Raw genomic sequence first — 18,647 nt, forward strand, 5'->3', positions numbered from 1 at the left:
CAAAATTCTGACTTCAAAGGGTCAGCATTCAAAGGAAAAAACTCTCCTCAGGGCAAATCTGTTTTAGACACCACAGGCGGTGTCACCAGGCTCAAATACAGCCTCCCGTTGAGTTACTCAAACGTGAACTAACTACTAGAACATCCCAAAACCGTCACATAAATACATTTGCCCAAAACCTATTCTTGTCGCGCAAACCAGGTATACTGTTACTATTCGCGTGTGTTCACACAAGATTAATGGCGAAACCAGACACACATTCTCCAAACAAAGACAATGAAGAAATGACGAGTAAAGTGGTGTCGCCCAGTTTGTGAGCTCTCAAAACAACGTTTCCACTTGGAGAATGAGAATGGTATGAATGTATATTATATTTACTGAATAATCAACATTTCCATAACCAAACATTCTAAATTAATGGGGTAATATGTTAGTTTCGGTACAATTTTACAAATGCTTACAGATCATTTGTTCTTTAGACATGGTGGGATCTTTTTGTGTCTGTAAAACTAATTATCCGAGAAATGGCGGTGGAAACGCCTTTATGCTCAACTATCGATATAATAACCATCATTTGGAAGTAACCTCATCCTCTCACTACGACTCGGGGGAATACATGCAGTTTATTAGGCTACGGATGATATAAATTATGATTAACTTCACAGTAGTGAAAGTGCACGGTGAACTTCATGCACCTTTCCAATACATATCAAGGTTCTTACTCTGGTGACATGACGATCGATGCTAGTTTAACAGGTGTTGTGCCGAAAAGCTACCCCCTGCCAGAATCTATGTTTAATATAACAAACATACATTAATTATTAATTTCGGTTGCCTATCCTGACGTGAAGTTTGTTCTATAGAAAGTATTTGACTCTGATGTGTGCCATAGAAAGTATTTGACTAGCCACAAAATTAAGGAAATTAAAAGGGGTTATTAAGGTGGGGCATTTCGGCAAAGCCATTTTCTTGCCGCTTGTTTCCTTTCGGGCAATAATACAGAGTAGGACCGGAAACATTTGACAGCGAATAGGAAGCTAACTAGCCGGCTAGCAGTCATGTCGAGCAAAACTATGTTTCAGACAGAGTTATCCCACATTATGGGGTTATACGTTGAAACAACGGTTAGGGAGATGGAGAGACTCCTCGACGAGTGTGCTGCTGTTTTGGAGAATGAAGAGAATAGTTTACTGAAGAGAGAAATGGAGCGTGTGAACACAACCAACACGGTGAGTCCATCATTAGCCCTACTGCCGCCAGTATTATTATTATTATTATTATTCCTTACATCGTCTGTAATTTGTCACGACATCAGGAAGAACTATGCCGTCTAGGGGTCTCAGCGATAGAACATTATCAAACCAAAGATGATCCCCTTTCAACTCCCCCCTGTCCCACGCCCCCCTGTCCTCAAGGAATACCTAGGATAGGATAAAGTAATCCTTCTAACCCCCTCCCCCCCCCCTTAAAAGATTTAGATGCACTATTGTAAAGTGGTTGTTCCACTGGATATCATAAGGTGAATGCACCAATTTGTAAGTCGCTCTGGATAAGAGCGTCTGCTAAATGACTTAAATGTAAATGTAACTGTGATCAAACATAACTGTTAGCGAGCTAACAAACGTGAAGATATTTTTTTCAGATATTCTAGAAACGAGGCAGTGAGGTTATGTTGAATGGTCAGTGACGTTATCCGTATTTCAGTCAGTTGTTCTCAATCTTTCAGATACATTTTGCGTCATTCATGGAAGTGTTGAGTGAAGGCTTGATGGAGAAAATGTCACTGTTGATGATGGTGGACGAAACGGAGGTAAGAGCTGTGGAGAAGACTGGTGAGAGCTGTGGAGAAGATGGGCGCTTCAGTCGGGAACTAGCAACACAAAAAGTAGCAGTAAAGGGTGAGTAGCTTTTATTTAGATTTGTTTTATTGCTGGTTGTTCCCAGTACCCATTTCAAACAGAACATTTCCATTTCCTGTGTAAATTCAATAATATCACGACAGTGTTATTATTATATATATTTTTTTACAATCAGATGGTTTATCTTACAGTTTTTTTTTCTGCATGTGCACAGCAACAACCAAGATGACCCTCTCTGTTACAGATGAGGTGTCTTCTTCTGAGTCTGACAATCCGGAGGAGGACCTTGACCTTGCCCCCCTGTCCTCACCTTCATCGGACGAGGAATGCCTAATTGAGGTTGATCCCAGTCAGCATGCTGACCCATCTGCATCAGACCCAGATAAACAAGGCCCAGCTAGGGATGGAGAAGATGTCCAATGTGGGGATTCTGCAGATGCCGCACACCAAGGACCCCTCACCTGTTTCCATTGTGGAAAATGTTTCAAGAAGAAAGGGTTTCTGACGAGACACATTCAGTCCCATACAGAACCCTACAGCTGTTCTCCATGTGGGAAAGGTTTTGATCTGGCCAAACAGCTTGAGGAACATTCCGTTAAACAACGCATAGAGAACACCTTCAGTTGTAACGACTGCAGTGCCGTGTTTCACCGTAAATGTACTTTGCAGTCCCACTTGAAGGGTCACCTAACGGAGGAAACGGTCACATGTACAGTTTGTGAAAGAAAGTTCCTAGGGAAAAAAAGACTGAAGTGGCACAAGTGCAATGGACGGAAAATATTAATCTGCTCATCCTGCCCAGAGATCTTAAAGACCAGAGAAGGGTTGTCTTATCATGAGGAGACACATTCAGGGGAGAGGAAATATAGCTGTGAAACATGCAGCAAAATGTTCTTAACCACTGTGTCCTTAAAGACCCATATGATGTCTCATAAAGAGAAGGATCACAGTTGTACTGTATGTAGCCAACGTTTCAGCCATGCACCTGCTCTCAGAAAGCATATGTTGGTCACCCATCCTGGAGAAATGCCTGAAAAACATTGCATCTGCAGTGTGTGTGGTAGATGTTTCGCCAAAAGGAACCATCTGTATAAACATATGAGGACACACAAGGAAGAGAGACCTTTTTCTTGCGACGTTTGTGGCAAGAAGTTTAATTCTTCCGGTAATCTCAGCAGACACAAGAGAACTCACACAGGCCAGAAATTGTATTGCTGTGACCTTTGTGATAAAAGCTTCACCCAGTCCGGAACCCTGAAGACGCATAAACTAAACACGCACACCGAAGGTGAAGAAAAGCCTTCTTTCAAGTGTGAGATTTGCGGGGATGTTTGTTCAAGTCGTTATACTCTAAAGAATCATATGGTCACTCACACAGGGAAGAAACCATTTCATTGTAGCGTTTGTGGGAAAGGTTTCTTTAGCAATCATCTTCTTAAAGTTCACGTTCACATTCACACAGGGGAGAAACCATTTGAGTGTGATCAATGTGGGAAGAGGTTCAGCCAGAAAAGCCATCTGAAATATCACGAGCGTGTGCACACCGGTGTCAAAGCATTCGTGTGCGACGTCTGTGGGAAGGCCTATGCTAATAGACAGAATCTGAAGCTCCACAAGTGCAGCGCTTCTGCAAAATTGTAGTTCTTTCGCGCCACAGCTAATTAACCATTTTTATTTTTGAATATACTCATTCATTCATGTTCCTCCATGTGAAGTGAAAATAGAAAGGAAAATGATTTGTCGTTCCTGTTGTTATGACTGTGCTCCATTCTGTGTCCTAGCACCAGACAGACGGTGCAGTAGCTTGCTCTTTATCACAATGTCACCGTGGGTCACTGTGGATGTATTGATCCTGCTGATTCTAATAAGAGACCTTCATATTGTTGGAGTCTCTTATTGATTATTTTTGTTGTGTACTCATTATCAATCAATATTTCAGCTCACTTTCCCAATGTCATCCGGTCGGCGTGTGTCTTGTTCACTGAGGTTGTTATGAATTTAACTTTCTTAGGCTGATGTCTGTTTGCTTTGATACCTAGATGATATCAATGTTTTCCTGCTTAAATATACTTTTTTTGACAATCAACAGAGAAATCAGATGACAGGATTAGTGATTTTTACCCCAGCATCATTGGTTAGGCTTTAGATCAAATGTGTTTATATAGCCCTTCTTGCATCAGCTGATATCTCTAAGTGCTGTACAGAAACCCAGCCTAAAACCCCAAACAGCAAGCAATGCAGGTGTAGAAGCACGGTGGCTTGGAAAAACTCCCTAGAAAGGCCAAAACCTAGGAAGAAACCTAGAGAGGAACCAGGCTATGAGGGGTGGCCAGTCCTCTTCTGGCTGTGCCGGGTGGAGATTATTACAGAACATGGCCAAGATGTTCAAATGTAAATACATTTCCAGCATGGTCAAATAATAATAATCACAGTAGTTGTCGAGTGTGCAACAAGTCAGCACCTCAGGAGTAAATGTCAGTTGGCCCGATCATTGAGAGTATCTCTACCGCTCCTACTGTCTCTAGAGGTCGACCGAATTATGATTTTTCAATACCGATACCGATTACTGGAGGACCAAAAAAAAACGATACCGATTAATCGGCCAATTTAAAAAAAAAAAAAAGTATTTATTTGTAATAATGACAATTACAACAATACTGAATGAACACTTATTTTAACCTAATATAATACATCAATAAAAATCTATTTAGCCTCAAATAAATAATGAAATGTGTTCAATTTGGTTTAAATAATGCAAAAACAAAGTGTTGGAGAAGAAAGTAAAAGTGCAATATGTGCCATGTAAAAAAGTTTAAGTTCCTTGCTCAGAACATGAGAACATATGAAAGCTGGTGGTTCCTTTTAACATGAGACTTCAATATTCCAAGGTAAGAGGTTTTAGGTTGTAGTTCATATAGTATTTATAGGACTATTTCTCTCTATACCATTTGTATTCCATATATCTTTGACTATGACTAGGCACTTTAGTATTACCAGTGTAACAGTATAGCTTCCGTCCCTCTCCTCGCTCCTACCTGGGCTCGAACGAGGAACACATCGACAACAGCCACCCTCGAAGCAGCGTTACCCATGCAGAGCAAGGGGAATAACTACTCCAAGTCTCAGAGCGAGTGACGTTTGAAACGCTATTAGCGCGCACCCCGCTAACTAGCTAGCCATTTCACATCGGTTACACCAGCCTAATCTCGGGAGTTGATAGGCTTGAAGTCATAAACAGCGCAATGCTTGAAGCACAGTGAAGAGCTGCTGGCAAAACACAAGAAAGTGCTGTTTGAATGAATGCTTACGAGCATGCTGCTGCCTACCATCGCTCAGTCAGACTGCTCTATCAAATATCAAATCATAGACTTAATTATAACATAATAACAAACAGAAATACGAGCCTTTGGTCATTAATATGGTCGAATCCGGAAACTATCATTTAGAGAAGAAAAAAACGTTTATTATTATCGCATATACCTTGATTCTGCGTGCAATGAACGCAAGAGAAGTGACACAATTTCACCTGGTTAATATTGCCTGCTAACCTGGATTTCCTTTAGCTAAATATGCAGGTTTAAAAATATATACTTCTGTGTATTGATTTTAAGAAAGGCATTGATGTTTATGGTTAGGTACACGTTGGAGCAACGACTCCTTTTTCCGCGAATGTGCACTGCATCGATTATATGCAACGCAGGACACGCTAGATAAAGTAGTAATATCATCAACCATGTGTAGTTAACTAGTGATTATGATTGATTGATTGATTGTTTTTTATAAGATAAGTTTAATGCTAGCTAGCAACTTACCTTGGCTTCTTACTGCATTCGCGTAACAGGCAGGCTCCTCGTGGAGTGCAATGAGAGGCAGGTGGTTAGAGCGTTGGACTAGTTAACTGTAAGGTTGCAAGATTGAATCCCCGAGCAGAATCTGTCATTCTGCCCCTGAACAAGGCAGTTAACCCACCGTTCCTAGGCAGTCATTGAAAATAAGAACGTGTTCTTAACTGACTTGCCTAGTTAAATAAAGGTGTTAAAAAAAAAACGGCCAAAAATACAGATTTCCGATTGTTATGAAAACTTGAAATCGGCCCTTTGCCCTAATTAATCGGCCATTCCGATTAATCGGTCGACCTCTACTATGGACCCTGGTTGAAAAGCGGTGCACTATACAGGAAATAGGGTCCCACCTGTAAAGGGAAAGGGGGAAACTGAAATTTGTCTTCCGTATTTAACCCAACCTCTCTGAATCAGAGAGGTAAGGGAGGGGGGGCTGCCTTAATCGACATCCACGTCTTCAGCGCCCGGGGAACAGTAGGTTAACTGCCTTGCTCAGGGGCAGAATGACAGATTTTTACCTTGTCAGCTCTGGGATTCGATCCAGCGACCTTTCAGTTACTGGCCCAAAACTCTAACTACTAGGCTACCTGCCGCCCCTACACTCTAACCACTAGTCTACCTGCCGCAGTCCATGTGCTGTAGTGGGTTTGATTTCACTAGATACAATTTCATATCTTCCTATTGTGTCCTCCTTCTATGGGACCGGCTATATGTAGCTGCACAGAGGGAAATTATTAAAAACGAACTACTTTCTCAGACTCTCCGTGACACCGTTTCTATGAACGGAACACACAGAGGCTGCATTTTTCAGTGATACCAATTGCTCCACCGAAGACATAAAAACTAGTGCAGCATAAATACTGGAGGCTGAGACAGGAGGGGTCAGGAGACACTGTGGCCCCATCCGATGATACCCCCGGACCAGGCCAAACAAGCAGGATATAACCCCACCCACTTTGCCAAAGCACAGCCCCCGCACCACTAGAGGGATATTTTCAACCACCAGCTTACCATCCTGAGACAAGGCCGAGTATAGCCCACAAAGATCTCCGCCACGGCACAACCCAAGGGGGGGCGCCAACCCAGACAGGAAGATCACGTCAGTGACTCAACCCACTCAAGTGACGCACCCCTCCTAGGGAAGGCATGAAAGAGCACCAGTAAGCCAGTGACTCAGCCCCTGTAATAGGGTTAGAGGCAGAGAATCCCAGTGGAGAGAGGGGAACCGGCCAGGCAGAGACAGCAAGGGCGGTTCGTTGCTCCAGAACCTTTCAGTTCACCTTCACACTCCTGGGCCAGACTACACTCAATCATATGACCTACTGAAGAGATGAGTCTTCAATGGAGACATAAAGGTTGAGACCGAGTCTGCGTCTCTCACATGGGTAGGCAGACCATTCCATAAAAATGGAGCTCTATAGGAGAAAGCCCTGCCTCCAGCTGTTTGCTTAGAAATTCTAGGGACAATTAGGAGGCTTGCGTCTTGTGACCGTAGTGTACGTGTAGGTATGTACGGAAGGACCAAATCGGAAAGATAGGTAGGAGCAAGCCCATGTAATGCTTTGTAGGTTAGCAGTAAAACCTTGAAATCAGCCCTTGCCTTAACAGGAAGCCAGTGTAGGGAGGCTAGCACTGGAGTAATATGATCAAAATTTTGGGTTCTAGTCAGGATTCTAGCAGCCGTATTTAGCACTAACTGAAGTTTATTTAGTGCTTTATCCGGGTAGCCGGAAAGTAGAGCATTGCAGTAGTCTAACCTAGAAGTAACAAAAGCATGGATGCATTTTTCTGCATCATAGATAAAAGTATTCTGTATAAATAATGCATAAACCAATGACTGTATTCATTTATCCTCCAAGTCACACTGTATTATCTCTCTCAGCGTGTTATGAGTACAATGGGATTCTATAAGATCTCTGGCAATATATTATACTGAACAAAAATCTAAATGCAATATGTAAAGTGTTGGTCCCATGTTTCATGAGCTGAAATAAAAGATTCCAAAAATGTTCCATGTGCACAAAAAGCTTATTTCTCTCAAATTTTGTGCACAAATTTGTTTACATCCCTGTTGGTGAGCATTTCTCCTTTGCCAAGATAATCCATCCACCTGACAGGTGTGTCATATCAAGAAGCTGATTAAACAGATGATTACACAGGTGCACTTTGTGCTGGGGACAATAAAAGGCCACTCTAAAATGTGCAGTTTTGACACACAACACAATGTCACAGATATCTCAAGTTTTGAGGGAGTGTGCAACTGACTGAATGCTGACTGCAAGAATGTCCACCAGAGATGTTACCAGAGAATTGACTGTTAATTTCTCTACCAGAAGCCGCCTCCAAATGTCATTTTAGAGAATTTGGCCAGCTGGCCTCACATCTGCAGACCACGTGTAAACTCGCCATCCCATGACCTCCACATCCTGGTTCTTCACCTGCGGGATCGTCTGAGACCAGCCACCCGGACAGCTGATGAAAATGTGGGTTTGCACAAACTGGAGAATTTCTGCACAAACTGGAGAATTTCTGCACAACTGTCAGAAACCGTCTCAGGGAAGCTCATCTGCGTGCTCGTCGTCCTCACCAGGGTCTTGACCTGACTGTAGTTCGGCATCATGACCGACTTCAGTGGGAAAATGCTCACATTCGATGGTCACTGACACGCTGGAGAAGTGTGCTCTTCATGGATGAATCCCGGTTTCAACTGTACCGTGTGGGCGAGTGGATTGCTGATGTCAACGTTGTGAACAGAGCACCGCATGGTGGCGGTGGGGTTATGGTATGGGCAGGCATAAGCTACGGACAACACACAATTGCATTTTATGTTGCAATGATCTGTACACAATTTGTGGAAGCTGAAAATGTCCCAGTTCTTCCATGGCCTCCATACTCACCAGACATCTCACCCATTTTAACATGTTTGGGATGCTCTGGATCGACGTCTACCACAGCGTGTTCCAGGTCCCGCCAATATCCAGAAACTTTGAACAGCCATTGAAGAGGAGGTAGGACAACATTCCACAGGCCACAATAAACAGCCTGATTAGCTCAATGCGAAGGAGATGTGTTGCGCTGCATGATGCTAATGGTCACACCAGATACTGACTGGTTTTCTGATTTACGCCCCTACCCTTTTTTTAAGATACAGTATCTGTATTCCAGTAGAGGCTGCTGAGGTGAGGACGGCTCATAATAATGGCTGACACGGAGCAAATGTAAACCATGTATTTGATATATTTGATATCATTCCTCTCTAGCCATTACCACAAGCCCGTCCTCCCCAATTAAGATGGCACCAACCTCCTGTGCTGTATTCCCAGTCATGTGATTAGGGACAGAGATTAGGGCCTAATTCATTTATTTCAATTGACTGATTTCCTTATATGAACTGCAACTCAGTAAAAATCTTTTAAATTGTGGCACATTGCATTTATATTATTGAATAGAAGGGCCACTGAGCTGGGCAGCCTGGGGAATAGAAAGCCTTACAGCCTGTCTGGCTGCATAATGAGTTGTACGATCTGATTTGTCGAACTAGAAGGTCATCCTTAATAGGAACAAATATGATCAAATACAGACATCACCATGTCAAATCTGCAATAGCTACAAAAAACTAAAGTCCTTTTGTTGTCAGTAATCTACTGACCTACTGAGGTCTGCAGTAACTTACTGAGGTCTGCTCTGTTGTAGTCTTCAAGGCTGTGTTTTGATTCAGCAGTGCGGGACGTGGTGAGACTCAGCCCAAAGTACAGTTGACAGTTGACTGACTGGGCCTCTCATAACGGATACAGAGCATTCGGAAAGTATTCAGACCCCTTGACTTTTTCCACATTTACGTTACAGCCTTATTCTAAAATGTATTAAATAAAACAAATTCCTCAGTCTACACACAATACCCCATAATGACAAAGCAAAAACAGGTTTTTAGACATTTTGGAAAATGTATTAAAAATATAAAACTGAAATATCATATTTACATAAGTATTCAGACTCTTTACTCAGTACTTTGTTGAAGAAACTTTGGCAGCGATTACAGCCTGGAGTCTCCTTGGGTATGACGCTACAAGCTTGGCACACCTGTATTTGGGGAGTTTCTCCCATTCTTCTCTGAAGATCCTCTCAAGCTCTCTAAGGTTGGATGGGGAGCGTCGCTGAACAGCTATTTTCAGGTCTCTCCAGAGATATTAGATTGGGTTCAAGTCCGGGCTCTGGCTGGGCCACTCAAGGACATTCAGAGACTTGTCCCGAAGCCACTCCTGCATTGCCTTGGCTGTGTGCTTGTCTTGTTGTAAGGTGAACCTTCGCCCCAGTCTGAGGTTCTGAGTGCTCTGGAGCAGGTTTTCATCAAGGATCTCTCTGTACTTTGCGCCGTTCATCTTTCCCTCAATCCTGACTATTCTCCCAGTCTCTGCCGCTGAAAAACATCCCTACAGCATGATGCTGCCACCACCATGCTTCACCGTAGGGATGGTGCCACGTTTCCTCCAGATGTGACGGTTTCATCAAACCAGAGTATCTTGTTTCTCATTGTCTGAGAGTGCTTAAGGTGCCTTTTGGCAAACTCCAAGCAGGCTGTCATGTGCCTTTTACTGAGCTCTAGTACCCAGCTTACAAAATGAGGTCTTGATGATGTGTGTTTGCTGAGTATCAACACATGTACAACACGAAGGCTGCATCGCCTACTGACAGATTTGCAGTCCAATCACAGCGTCCCTTCTATTCAGAATAACCATTCCTGCCCACAGCATCATCAGGGGCTGACCGGCCAATCACACGCTAGGGTTTCCGACAGTGGGAACATGGCCGTTAACCCGTGCTCTTTTCATAACCAGTGATCCAAGACCTGTTAGAGGCTGCGTGAAGAGAGGCCGACACACACGCAGAGACACACACACACAGGACCTGTTAACACTTGTATAAAGACAACCACTAACAGGCTATGGGGCAAGAACACAAAACTCCACACCACCAATCGGGCCTGCTTTTACCACATCCAGTCCCTAACTCCTACCTACCTACCTGGCTGCTAATCTGACTCTGTACACTCAATGGGCCATTTGTTCAGACTTAGCACTGGCTGTGGGTAAGATGATCCTAGATCTGTGCCCATTGGCAATTATACAATGTAGAAAATAGTAAAAATAAAGAAAAACCCTTGAATGAGAAGGTGTGTCCAAACTTTTGACTGGTACTGTATATAGCAGATGTTATCGCAGGTGTAGTGAAGTGCTTGTGTTCCTAGCTCCAACAGTGCAGTAGTATCTAACAATTCACAACAATACACACACAACTCTAAAAGTAAAAGAATGGAATTAAGACATATTATATTAGGACGAGCAATGTCGGAGTCCAGAGTGTGTGTGTGTGTGTGTGTGTGTGTGTGTGTGTGTGTGTGTGTGTGTGTGTGTGTGTGTGTGTGTGTATATATATATATAAAAGAGATAGTCAGAGAGAGTGTGTGTATTTAGCCAGGACCGGGGACACATTATAACGTGACACCAGGTCATATTAAAGGTGAATCCAGAGGAGGAAACGCAGGGATTACCACCCATATCGCCACACTCCCTAATCTAACCTAATCCACCTCAGTAGAGTTTCCTGAACAAACACAGGCAAGATAACAGATTTATCTGGGATAACAGACGTGTCGTGACCTCTTCTCCCCCTCCCTGAGCTCCTTGTAATCCTCTCTCTCACCAGGAGAGTAACATTCAACAAGGCTAGCAGATGTGTTAGGAGTCCCAGGAAATCAGGGCAGACATTTCAGCAGGTAGTAATCCTCCTCTAACTCTTAATGGAGATTAGTGAGCTCTGAGCCCTGAGCTTGGAACATACATTAACCTGCTTTCTACTGAGGCTGCATGGGGTCCCACTGTGTGTGGGTGCATGTGGTGAGGTAGGTAATGTGTATGTTGAATTGAAAATTATTCTATTCTATTCGTGAACCTAAAGAAAAGTGCTAGTCCTGACCGATACTGCTCTCATGTGTTGGTCAAACTAGTCTAATCCATCCACTATCACTAACCTAAAGAGGTTGGACTCTAGATTCTCTGGGTCTCTGGATCTCTTCACAGAAGTGCAGATCAGATAAGGTGATTAGTAGAGCTCTGCCTTACTGCAGCCTGGAGACTCCATGATAACCTGGCAAAGGGCCTTATGGCCGATTAGGGTCAGCCTAGCCAATTAGCCTCCAGTCTGTCTCTGAGAGCTGAAGGAGATGACATGGAGAGACATGGATCCACTGGGCTGATAGGAAGGATGGCCATCTACTGGAAGAGACAATGACTTTATGAGGTCAGGGAGAAAGGTATATACTGAGCAAGGATGTAGGTAAGGAAGGATATAAGGAAGGATGTGAGGAAGGAGGGATTTAAGGAAAGAAGGAAAGATGTGAGGAAGGAGGGATGGAAGGAAGGAAGGATATAAGGAAAGGATGTGAGGAACTACACTAGTTCTACACTACATGGCCAAAAGTATGTGGACACATGCTAGTCGAACATCTCATTCCAAAATCATGGGCATTAAAATGGAGTTGGTCCCCCCTTTTCTGCTATAACAGCCTCCACTCTTCTTGGAAGGCTTTCCACTAGATGTTGGAACATTGCTGCAGGGACCTGCTTCCGTTCATCCACAAGAGCATTAGTGAGGTCTGGCACTGACATTGGGCGATTAGGCCTGACTCGCAGTCGGCGTTCCAATTCATTCCAAAGGTGTTCGATGGGGTTGAGGTCAGGGCTCTGTTTAGGCCAGTCAAGCTATTCCACACCGATTTCAACAAACCATTTCTTTATGGACCTCGCTTTGTGCACAGGGGCATTGTCATGCTGGAACAGGAAAGGGCCTTCTCCAAACTGTTGCCAATAAATTGGAAGCACAGAATCATCTAGAATACCATTGTATGCTGTAGCGTTAAGATTTCCCTTCACTGGAACTAAGGGGCCTAGCCCGAACCATGAAAAACAGCTCCAGACGATTATTCCTCCTCCACCCCTCCAGCCGACGCTTGGCATTGCTCATGGTGATCTTAGGCTTGTGTGAGGCTGCTCGGTCATGGAAACCCATTTCATGAAACTCCCGACGGACAGTTCTTGTGCACGGTAGTGGAACCCGTGAGTGTTGCAATCGAGGACAGACGATTTTTACGCGCTACGCCCTTTAGCTCTCAGCGGCCCTGTTCTGTGAGCTTGTGTGGCCTACCACTTCGCGGCCGAGCCGTTGTTGCTCCTAGACACTTAAGAGTTGACCGGGGCCACTCTAGCAGGTCAGAAATTTGACGAACTGACTTGTTGGAAAGGTGGTATTCTATGGCGGTGCCACTTTGAAAGTTACTGAGCTTTTCAGTACGGGCCATTCTACTGCCAATGTTTGTCTATGGAGATTGCATGGCTGTGTGCTCGATTTTATACACCTGTCAAACGGGTGTGGCTGAAATGCCCGAATCCACTCATTTGAATTGGTGTCCACATACTATTAGGGCTGAATGCAAACTCAAGTTACGGTTCGGCCCATAGTAACGAACGACTTTGATTCACTAAGAATATGATTGAATAAGCCAGCAAATTAGGAATGGCCCTTGGCTTTGTTCAAACAAAAACATCCCAATTGATTGTTGGACCGTGACCTGTATTTTCCTACAACACAATGAGACCACTACAGCGGATATGATTGGTTTGGAGAGGAATACACCTCCCTCATTATAAAACCCACCCATAAACACACAAGATGTGGCTGACAGATGACAGGATCTACAGGGTAACCATGGACACGTTTATGGCTAAAAGCACACACACCCTTCCCCCCACGGTGGCATAAGAAGAGCTTATCCTTTCCTTAAGTGTCTGGTTTTATCTGGTTTGCATCTCTTACCTCTCCACTTCACACCAGATTCATCTGGTGCACACACACACACACACACACGCACACACACACACACACACACACACACACACACACACACACACACACACACACACACACACACACACACACACACACACACACACACACACACACACACACACACACACCACACCACACACACGCACACACTGTGTTTGGCAAACTCTACTCTGAACCCTCTGTGAATCTCTGAAACTAATTCAGGTTAGGTGTAGCCTCCCCGCTGGCTGCTCCAGGGTGTGTCTCTGGTTAGAACAGCCTCCCCGCTGGCTGCTCCAGGGAGTGTCTCTGGTTAGAACAGCCTCCCCGCTGGCTGCTCCAGGGTGTGTCTCTGGTTAGAACAGCATCCCGCTGGCTACTCCAGGGTGTGTCTCTGGTTAGAAAAGCCTCCCCGCTGGCTGCTCCAGGGAACAGCCTCCCCGCTGGCTGCTCCAGGGTGTGTCTCTGGTTAGAACAGCCTCCCCGCTGGCTACTCCAGGGTGTGTCTCTGGTTAGAACAGCCTCCCCGCTGGCTGCTCCAGGGAACAGCCTCCCCGCTGGCTGCTCCAGGGTGTCTCTGGTTAGAACAGCCTCCCCGCTGGCTACTCCAGGGAACAGCCTCCCCACTGGCTGCTCCAGGGTGTGTCTCTCTGGTTGGAACAGCCTCCCCACTGGCTGCTCCAGGGTGTCTCTCTGGTTAGAACAGCCTCCCCGCTGGCTGGTCCAGGGTGTGTCTCTGGTTAGAACAGCCTCCCCGCTGGCTGCTCCAGGGTGTGTCTCTGGTTAGAACAGCTTCCCCGCTGGTTACTCCAGGGTGTGTCTCTGGTTAGAACAGCCTCCCCGCTGGCTGCTCCAGGGTGTGTCTCTCTGGTTAGAACAGCATCCCCGCTGATTGCTCCAGGGTGTCTCTCTGGTTAGAACAGCCTCCCCGCTGGCTGCTCCAGGGTGTCTCTCTGGTTAGAACAGCCTCCCCGCTGGCTGCTCCAGGGTGTGTCTCTGGTTAGAACAGCCTCCCCGCTGGCTGCTCCAGGGTGTGTCTCTAGTTAGAACAGCCTCCCCGCTGGCTACTTCAGGGTGTGTCTCTGGTTAGAACAGCCTCCCGCTGGCTACTCCAGGTTGTGTCTCTGGTTAGAACAGCCTCCCCGCTGGCTGCTCCAGGGAACAGCCTCCCCGCTGGCTGCTCCAGGGTGTCTCTCTGGTTACAACAGCCTCCCCGCTGGCTGCTCCAGGGAACAGCCTCCCCGCTGGCTGCTCCAGGATGTCTCTCTGGTTGGAACAGCCTCCAGTTATCCAGTCTGAAGAACTCCAGGTCCATATTATTATAGATAATTAGTTACCAGTCTGATGAACTCCAGGTCCATATTATTATAGAGAATTAGTTACCAGTCTGATGAACTCCAGGTCCATATTATTATAGATAATTAGTTACCAGTCTGATGAACTCCAGGTCCATATTATTATAGATAATTAGTTACCAGTCTGATGAACTCCAGGTCCATATTATTATAGATAATTAGTTACCAGTCTGATGAACTCCAGGTCCATATTATTATAGAAAATTAGTTACCAGTCTGATGAACTCCAGGTCCATATTATTATAGATAATTAGTTACCAGTCTGATGAACTCCAGGTCTGTATTATTATAGATAATTAGTTACCAGTCTGATGAACTCCAGGTCCATATTATTATAGATAATTAGTTACCAGTCTGATGAACTCCAGGTCTGTATTATTATAGATAATTAGTTACCAGTCTGATGAACTCCAGGTCCATATTATTATAGATAATTAGTTACCAGTCTGATGAACTCCAGGTCCATATTATTATAGATAAATAGTTACCAGTCTGATGAACTCCAGGTCCATATTATTATAGATAATTAGTTACCAGTCTGATGAACTCCAGGTCCATATTATTATAGATAATTAGTTACCAGTCTGATGAACTCCAGGTCCATATTATTATAGATAATTAGTTATCCACTCTGATGAACTCCAGGTCCGTATTATTATAGATAATTAGTTACCAGTCTGATGAACTCCAGGTCCATATTATTATAGATAATTAGTTATCCAGTCTGATGAACTCCAGGTCCGTATTATTATAGATAATTAGTTACCAGTCTGATGAACTCCAGGTCCGTATTATTATAGATAATTAGTTACCAGTCTGATGAACTCCAGGTCCATATTATTATAGATAATTAGTTACTAGTCTGATGAAATCCAGGTCTGTATTATTATAGATAATGAGTTACCAGTCTGATGAACTCCAGGTCCGTATTATTATAGATAATGAGTTACCAGTCTGATGAACTCCAGGTCCGTATTATTATAGATAATTAGTTACCAGTCTGATGAACTCCAGGTCCGTATTATTATAGATAATTAGTTACCAGTCTGATGAACTCCAGGTCCATATTATTATAGATAATTAGTTACTAGTCTGATGAAATCCAGGTCTGTATTATTATAGATAATGAGTTACCAGTCTGATGAACTCCAGGTCCGTATTATTATAGATAATGAGTTACCAGTCTGATGAACTCCAGGTCTGTATTATTATAGATAATTAGTTACCAGTCTGATGAACTCCAGGTCCATATTATTATAGATAAATAGTTACCAGTCTGATGAACTCCAGGTCCATATTATTATAGATAATTAGTTACCAGTCTGATGAACTCCAGGTCCATATTATTATAGATAATTAGTTACCAGTCTGATGAACTCCAGGTCCATATTATTATAGATAATTAGTTACTAGTCTGATGAAATCCAGGTCTGTATTATTATAGATAATTAGTTACCAGTCTGATGAACTCCAGGTCCTTGTTATTATAGATAATTAGTTACCAGTCTGATGAACTCCAGGTCCGTATTATTATAGATAATGAGTTACCAGTCTGAATGCTGATGCTGCCCTGTGATAAGCAGTGCCCACTTTGTCAAAGGAAGGGCATCAAAATATTTCGCTTGTCCATTCCAACCCGCGTCTTGCTTGGTGCTGTTGGAGAGACCCATCGCTGTGGCGCTCAACCAACGTTCTGTCAAAAAAATATCATTGAGCGTAAATCCTGTAGCAGAAAGAGTCTGTTGTATTTTCTCTAGCTGATCCTGGAGATAAAATGGATGACAATATAATGAGACAGTCACTTTTTACATCATGCAAGTTTCTGCGATCAAATAGGTTAACCTAAATGGTGCCCAATCAAATAAAAAATGTACTGACATGTTAACAAACACATTATCCTAAAAACAGGACAGGTCAAAGTGAAATGGACAATATGGATGGACAATCAGGCTACGTACAAACTGCTTTCCAGGAGTGTACTCCTGTGGGTTAAATGAATCATGATCAGTGGTTTCAAGTTTGTATCTGTAAATGTTTGAAGAGCTGATCATTGCGAAAAAGAAAAGACTTCTGCATTTCCGGCTGTGTAAACACATTGATTCTCAGTGCAAATAGGCACAGAATAACTCCTGATAGAGTTGGGTAGCTGATATTCAGAGCTTAAATAGACAAATTGATTTGTCACAGGAATCAGGACTAATAAAGCAAATGCAAATGCCTGTTTTTACAAATGGTGGGCCACACCACATGTATGGGCATTCATAACATCCCATTGCAGGCAGGTCCGGTCCGGACCAAATCTGAACCAATCATAGACGTCTATAAATTACATATTTTCACCTTTCATTCAGAACAGAAAATGAACCTGATTTCAATGTCCGAAAATATGTATTTTCAACGTCAGGATAAAGATGTATTTTCAACGTTTGGAAAATGAACCTAACTTCAACATCTGGAAAATACGTATTTTAGACGTATTTTCAACATCATTTTGCTTACTTTGACTATTCTAGTTTTGCAAGGGTGGAAATGTTTTTTTTTGTCTTGCTTGTTGTGTCAGAACGGCCAGGACAGGCGATTTATGGCTGATTTAACATGAAATCATCAACCCTGTTGTGGTCAACCCTATTACTTTAACAGACACGTATTTTCTATTTTTATTTAACCTCTTGAGATGGGAAAACATGTTTTTTTATGATGTTGAACATGTGCTCTTTTTGACAGAAAGTTAAAATCAATTTTCTTTAAAAAAAAATCTGTATTCACTTCTCAAAAGGCACCAAAATGGTGGAACGACCCACCTAGTTAATCTCTAATCCCATTAGAATAACCTCAGAGTCTCAGTGTGGCTCTCAGAGAGTGAGATAAATACAGTGACTGGAACTTGGAACTCAGAACTACTGATGGCTCCATGTCTGCGTTCCATAATGTCTCCATCCTCTGTCTGTAGGATCATAAATCACTGTGTCATACTCCAGCCCTGACCTCAGGGTCATTCTTTTATAGACGACCCCTTCGTCACGGAACAATCTGCTCCACATAATGGCTGCAGACAAAAGACACATAACCTGGATGCTGACCTCCTCGCCCCGCCCCTCCCCCCTCTCCTCTCCTCTGCTCTGCTTTTGGCTCTGCTCTGCTTTCGGCTCTCCTCTCCACTCCGTTCCTCTCCGCTCTACAGCACTCTCCTCTCCTCTCTGCTCTCTACTCTGCTCTGACCTTGGTCTCTCATCCGTGGAGGCAGGTCAAAACATCACATCAACAAGGAAACTGAGCATAAAATATCTCTGAATCAATTTGATCTGTAACTTGAATCTAAATGTATAACCTGTCTTCACTTCTTTTTGGATTCAGCGATGTTGTGTTGATCAAATGAAAAGTTGCAGTGATGAGGGGATATGATGGTGGTATTGAAATATCGTACTGGTGATTACGGTCTTATTTCAGGGTCAGTTGAGTGTTGCTAAGCGCTTTTATTGGCTAGATAGATGACAGCTTGCATCTGTGTGTGACATCATCATCATACATGGTCAGAACAGTCAACATCAGTGTCTCTCTCTTCTCCAAATGTCCATAGCCAGAGATGATTGTACCTGTTATTCACAGAAATATCAACATATTAAAGGAAGAACAAAAAGGTGGAACAAAAAAAAAGGTACAGTAAAGTGTAAGGTTAGAAAAACACGTTTTATTCCCTACAGTAAATATCA

The 18,647-nt window shown here is 43.5% G+C and overlaps 1 protein-coding gene across 2 annotated transcripts; it reads left to right on the forward strand.

Moving 5' to 3' along the window:
- The first annotated feature begins 1,030 nt into the window (after positions 1 to 1,030).
- Positions 1,031 to 3,816, forward strand: LOC120045410 (gastrula zinc finger protein XlCGF57.1-like). Of its 2 annotated transcripts, none has more exons than XM_038990288.1 (3): positions 1,031 to 1,229; positions 1,727 to 1,898; positions 2,074 to 3,816. In XM_038990288.1, the coding sequence occupies exons 1-3, from the start codon at positions 1,059 to 1,061 to the stop codon at positions 3,498 to 3,500; spliced, it is 1,770 nt and encodes a 589-aa protein (XP_038846216.1). In that variant the 5' UTR covers positions 1,031 to 1,058; the 3' UTR covers positions 3,501 to 3,816. The 2 variants fall into 2 exon arrangements, with proteins under 2 accessions (XP_038846216.1, XP_038846217.1); XM_038990289.1 differs by having other exon boundaries at positions 2,104 to 3,816.
- Positions 3,817 to 18,647: the final 14,831 nt, after the last annotated feature.

This window comes from Salvelinus namaycush, chromosome 4 (genome assembly GCF_016432855.1).
Source record: "Salvelinus namaycush isolate Seneca chromosome 4, SaNama_1.0, whole genome shotgun sequence".
In the NCBI taxonomy this organism is placed as follows: domain Eukaryota; kingdom Metazoa; phylum Chordata; class Actinopteri; order Salmoniformes; family Salmonidae; genus Salvelinus; species Salvelinus namaycush.

Excerpts from the sequence above, each read along its gene's own strand:
- LOC120045410 (XM_038990288.1), top strand. The coding sequence starts at position 1,059 with ATGTCGAGCAAAACTATGTTTCAGACAGAGTTATCCCACATTATGGGG. Across the intron at positions 1,230-1,726 it reads GTGTGAACACAACCAACACG|ATACATTTTGCGTCATTCAT; the intron begins GTGAGTCCATCA and ends TCAATCTTTCAG. Across the intron at positions 1,899-2,073 it reads ACAAAAAGTAGCAGTAAAGG|CAACAACCAAGATGACCCTC; the intron begins GTGAGTAGCTTT and ends GCATGTGCACAG.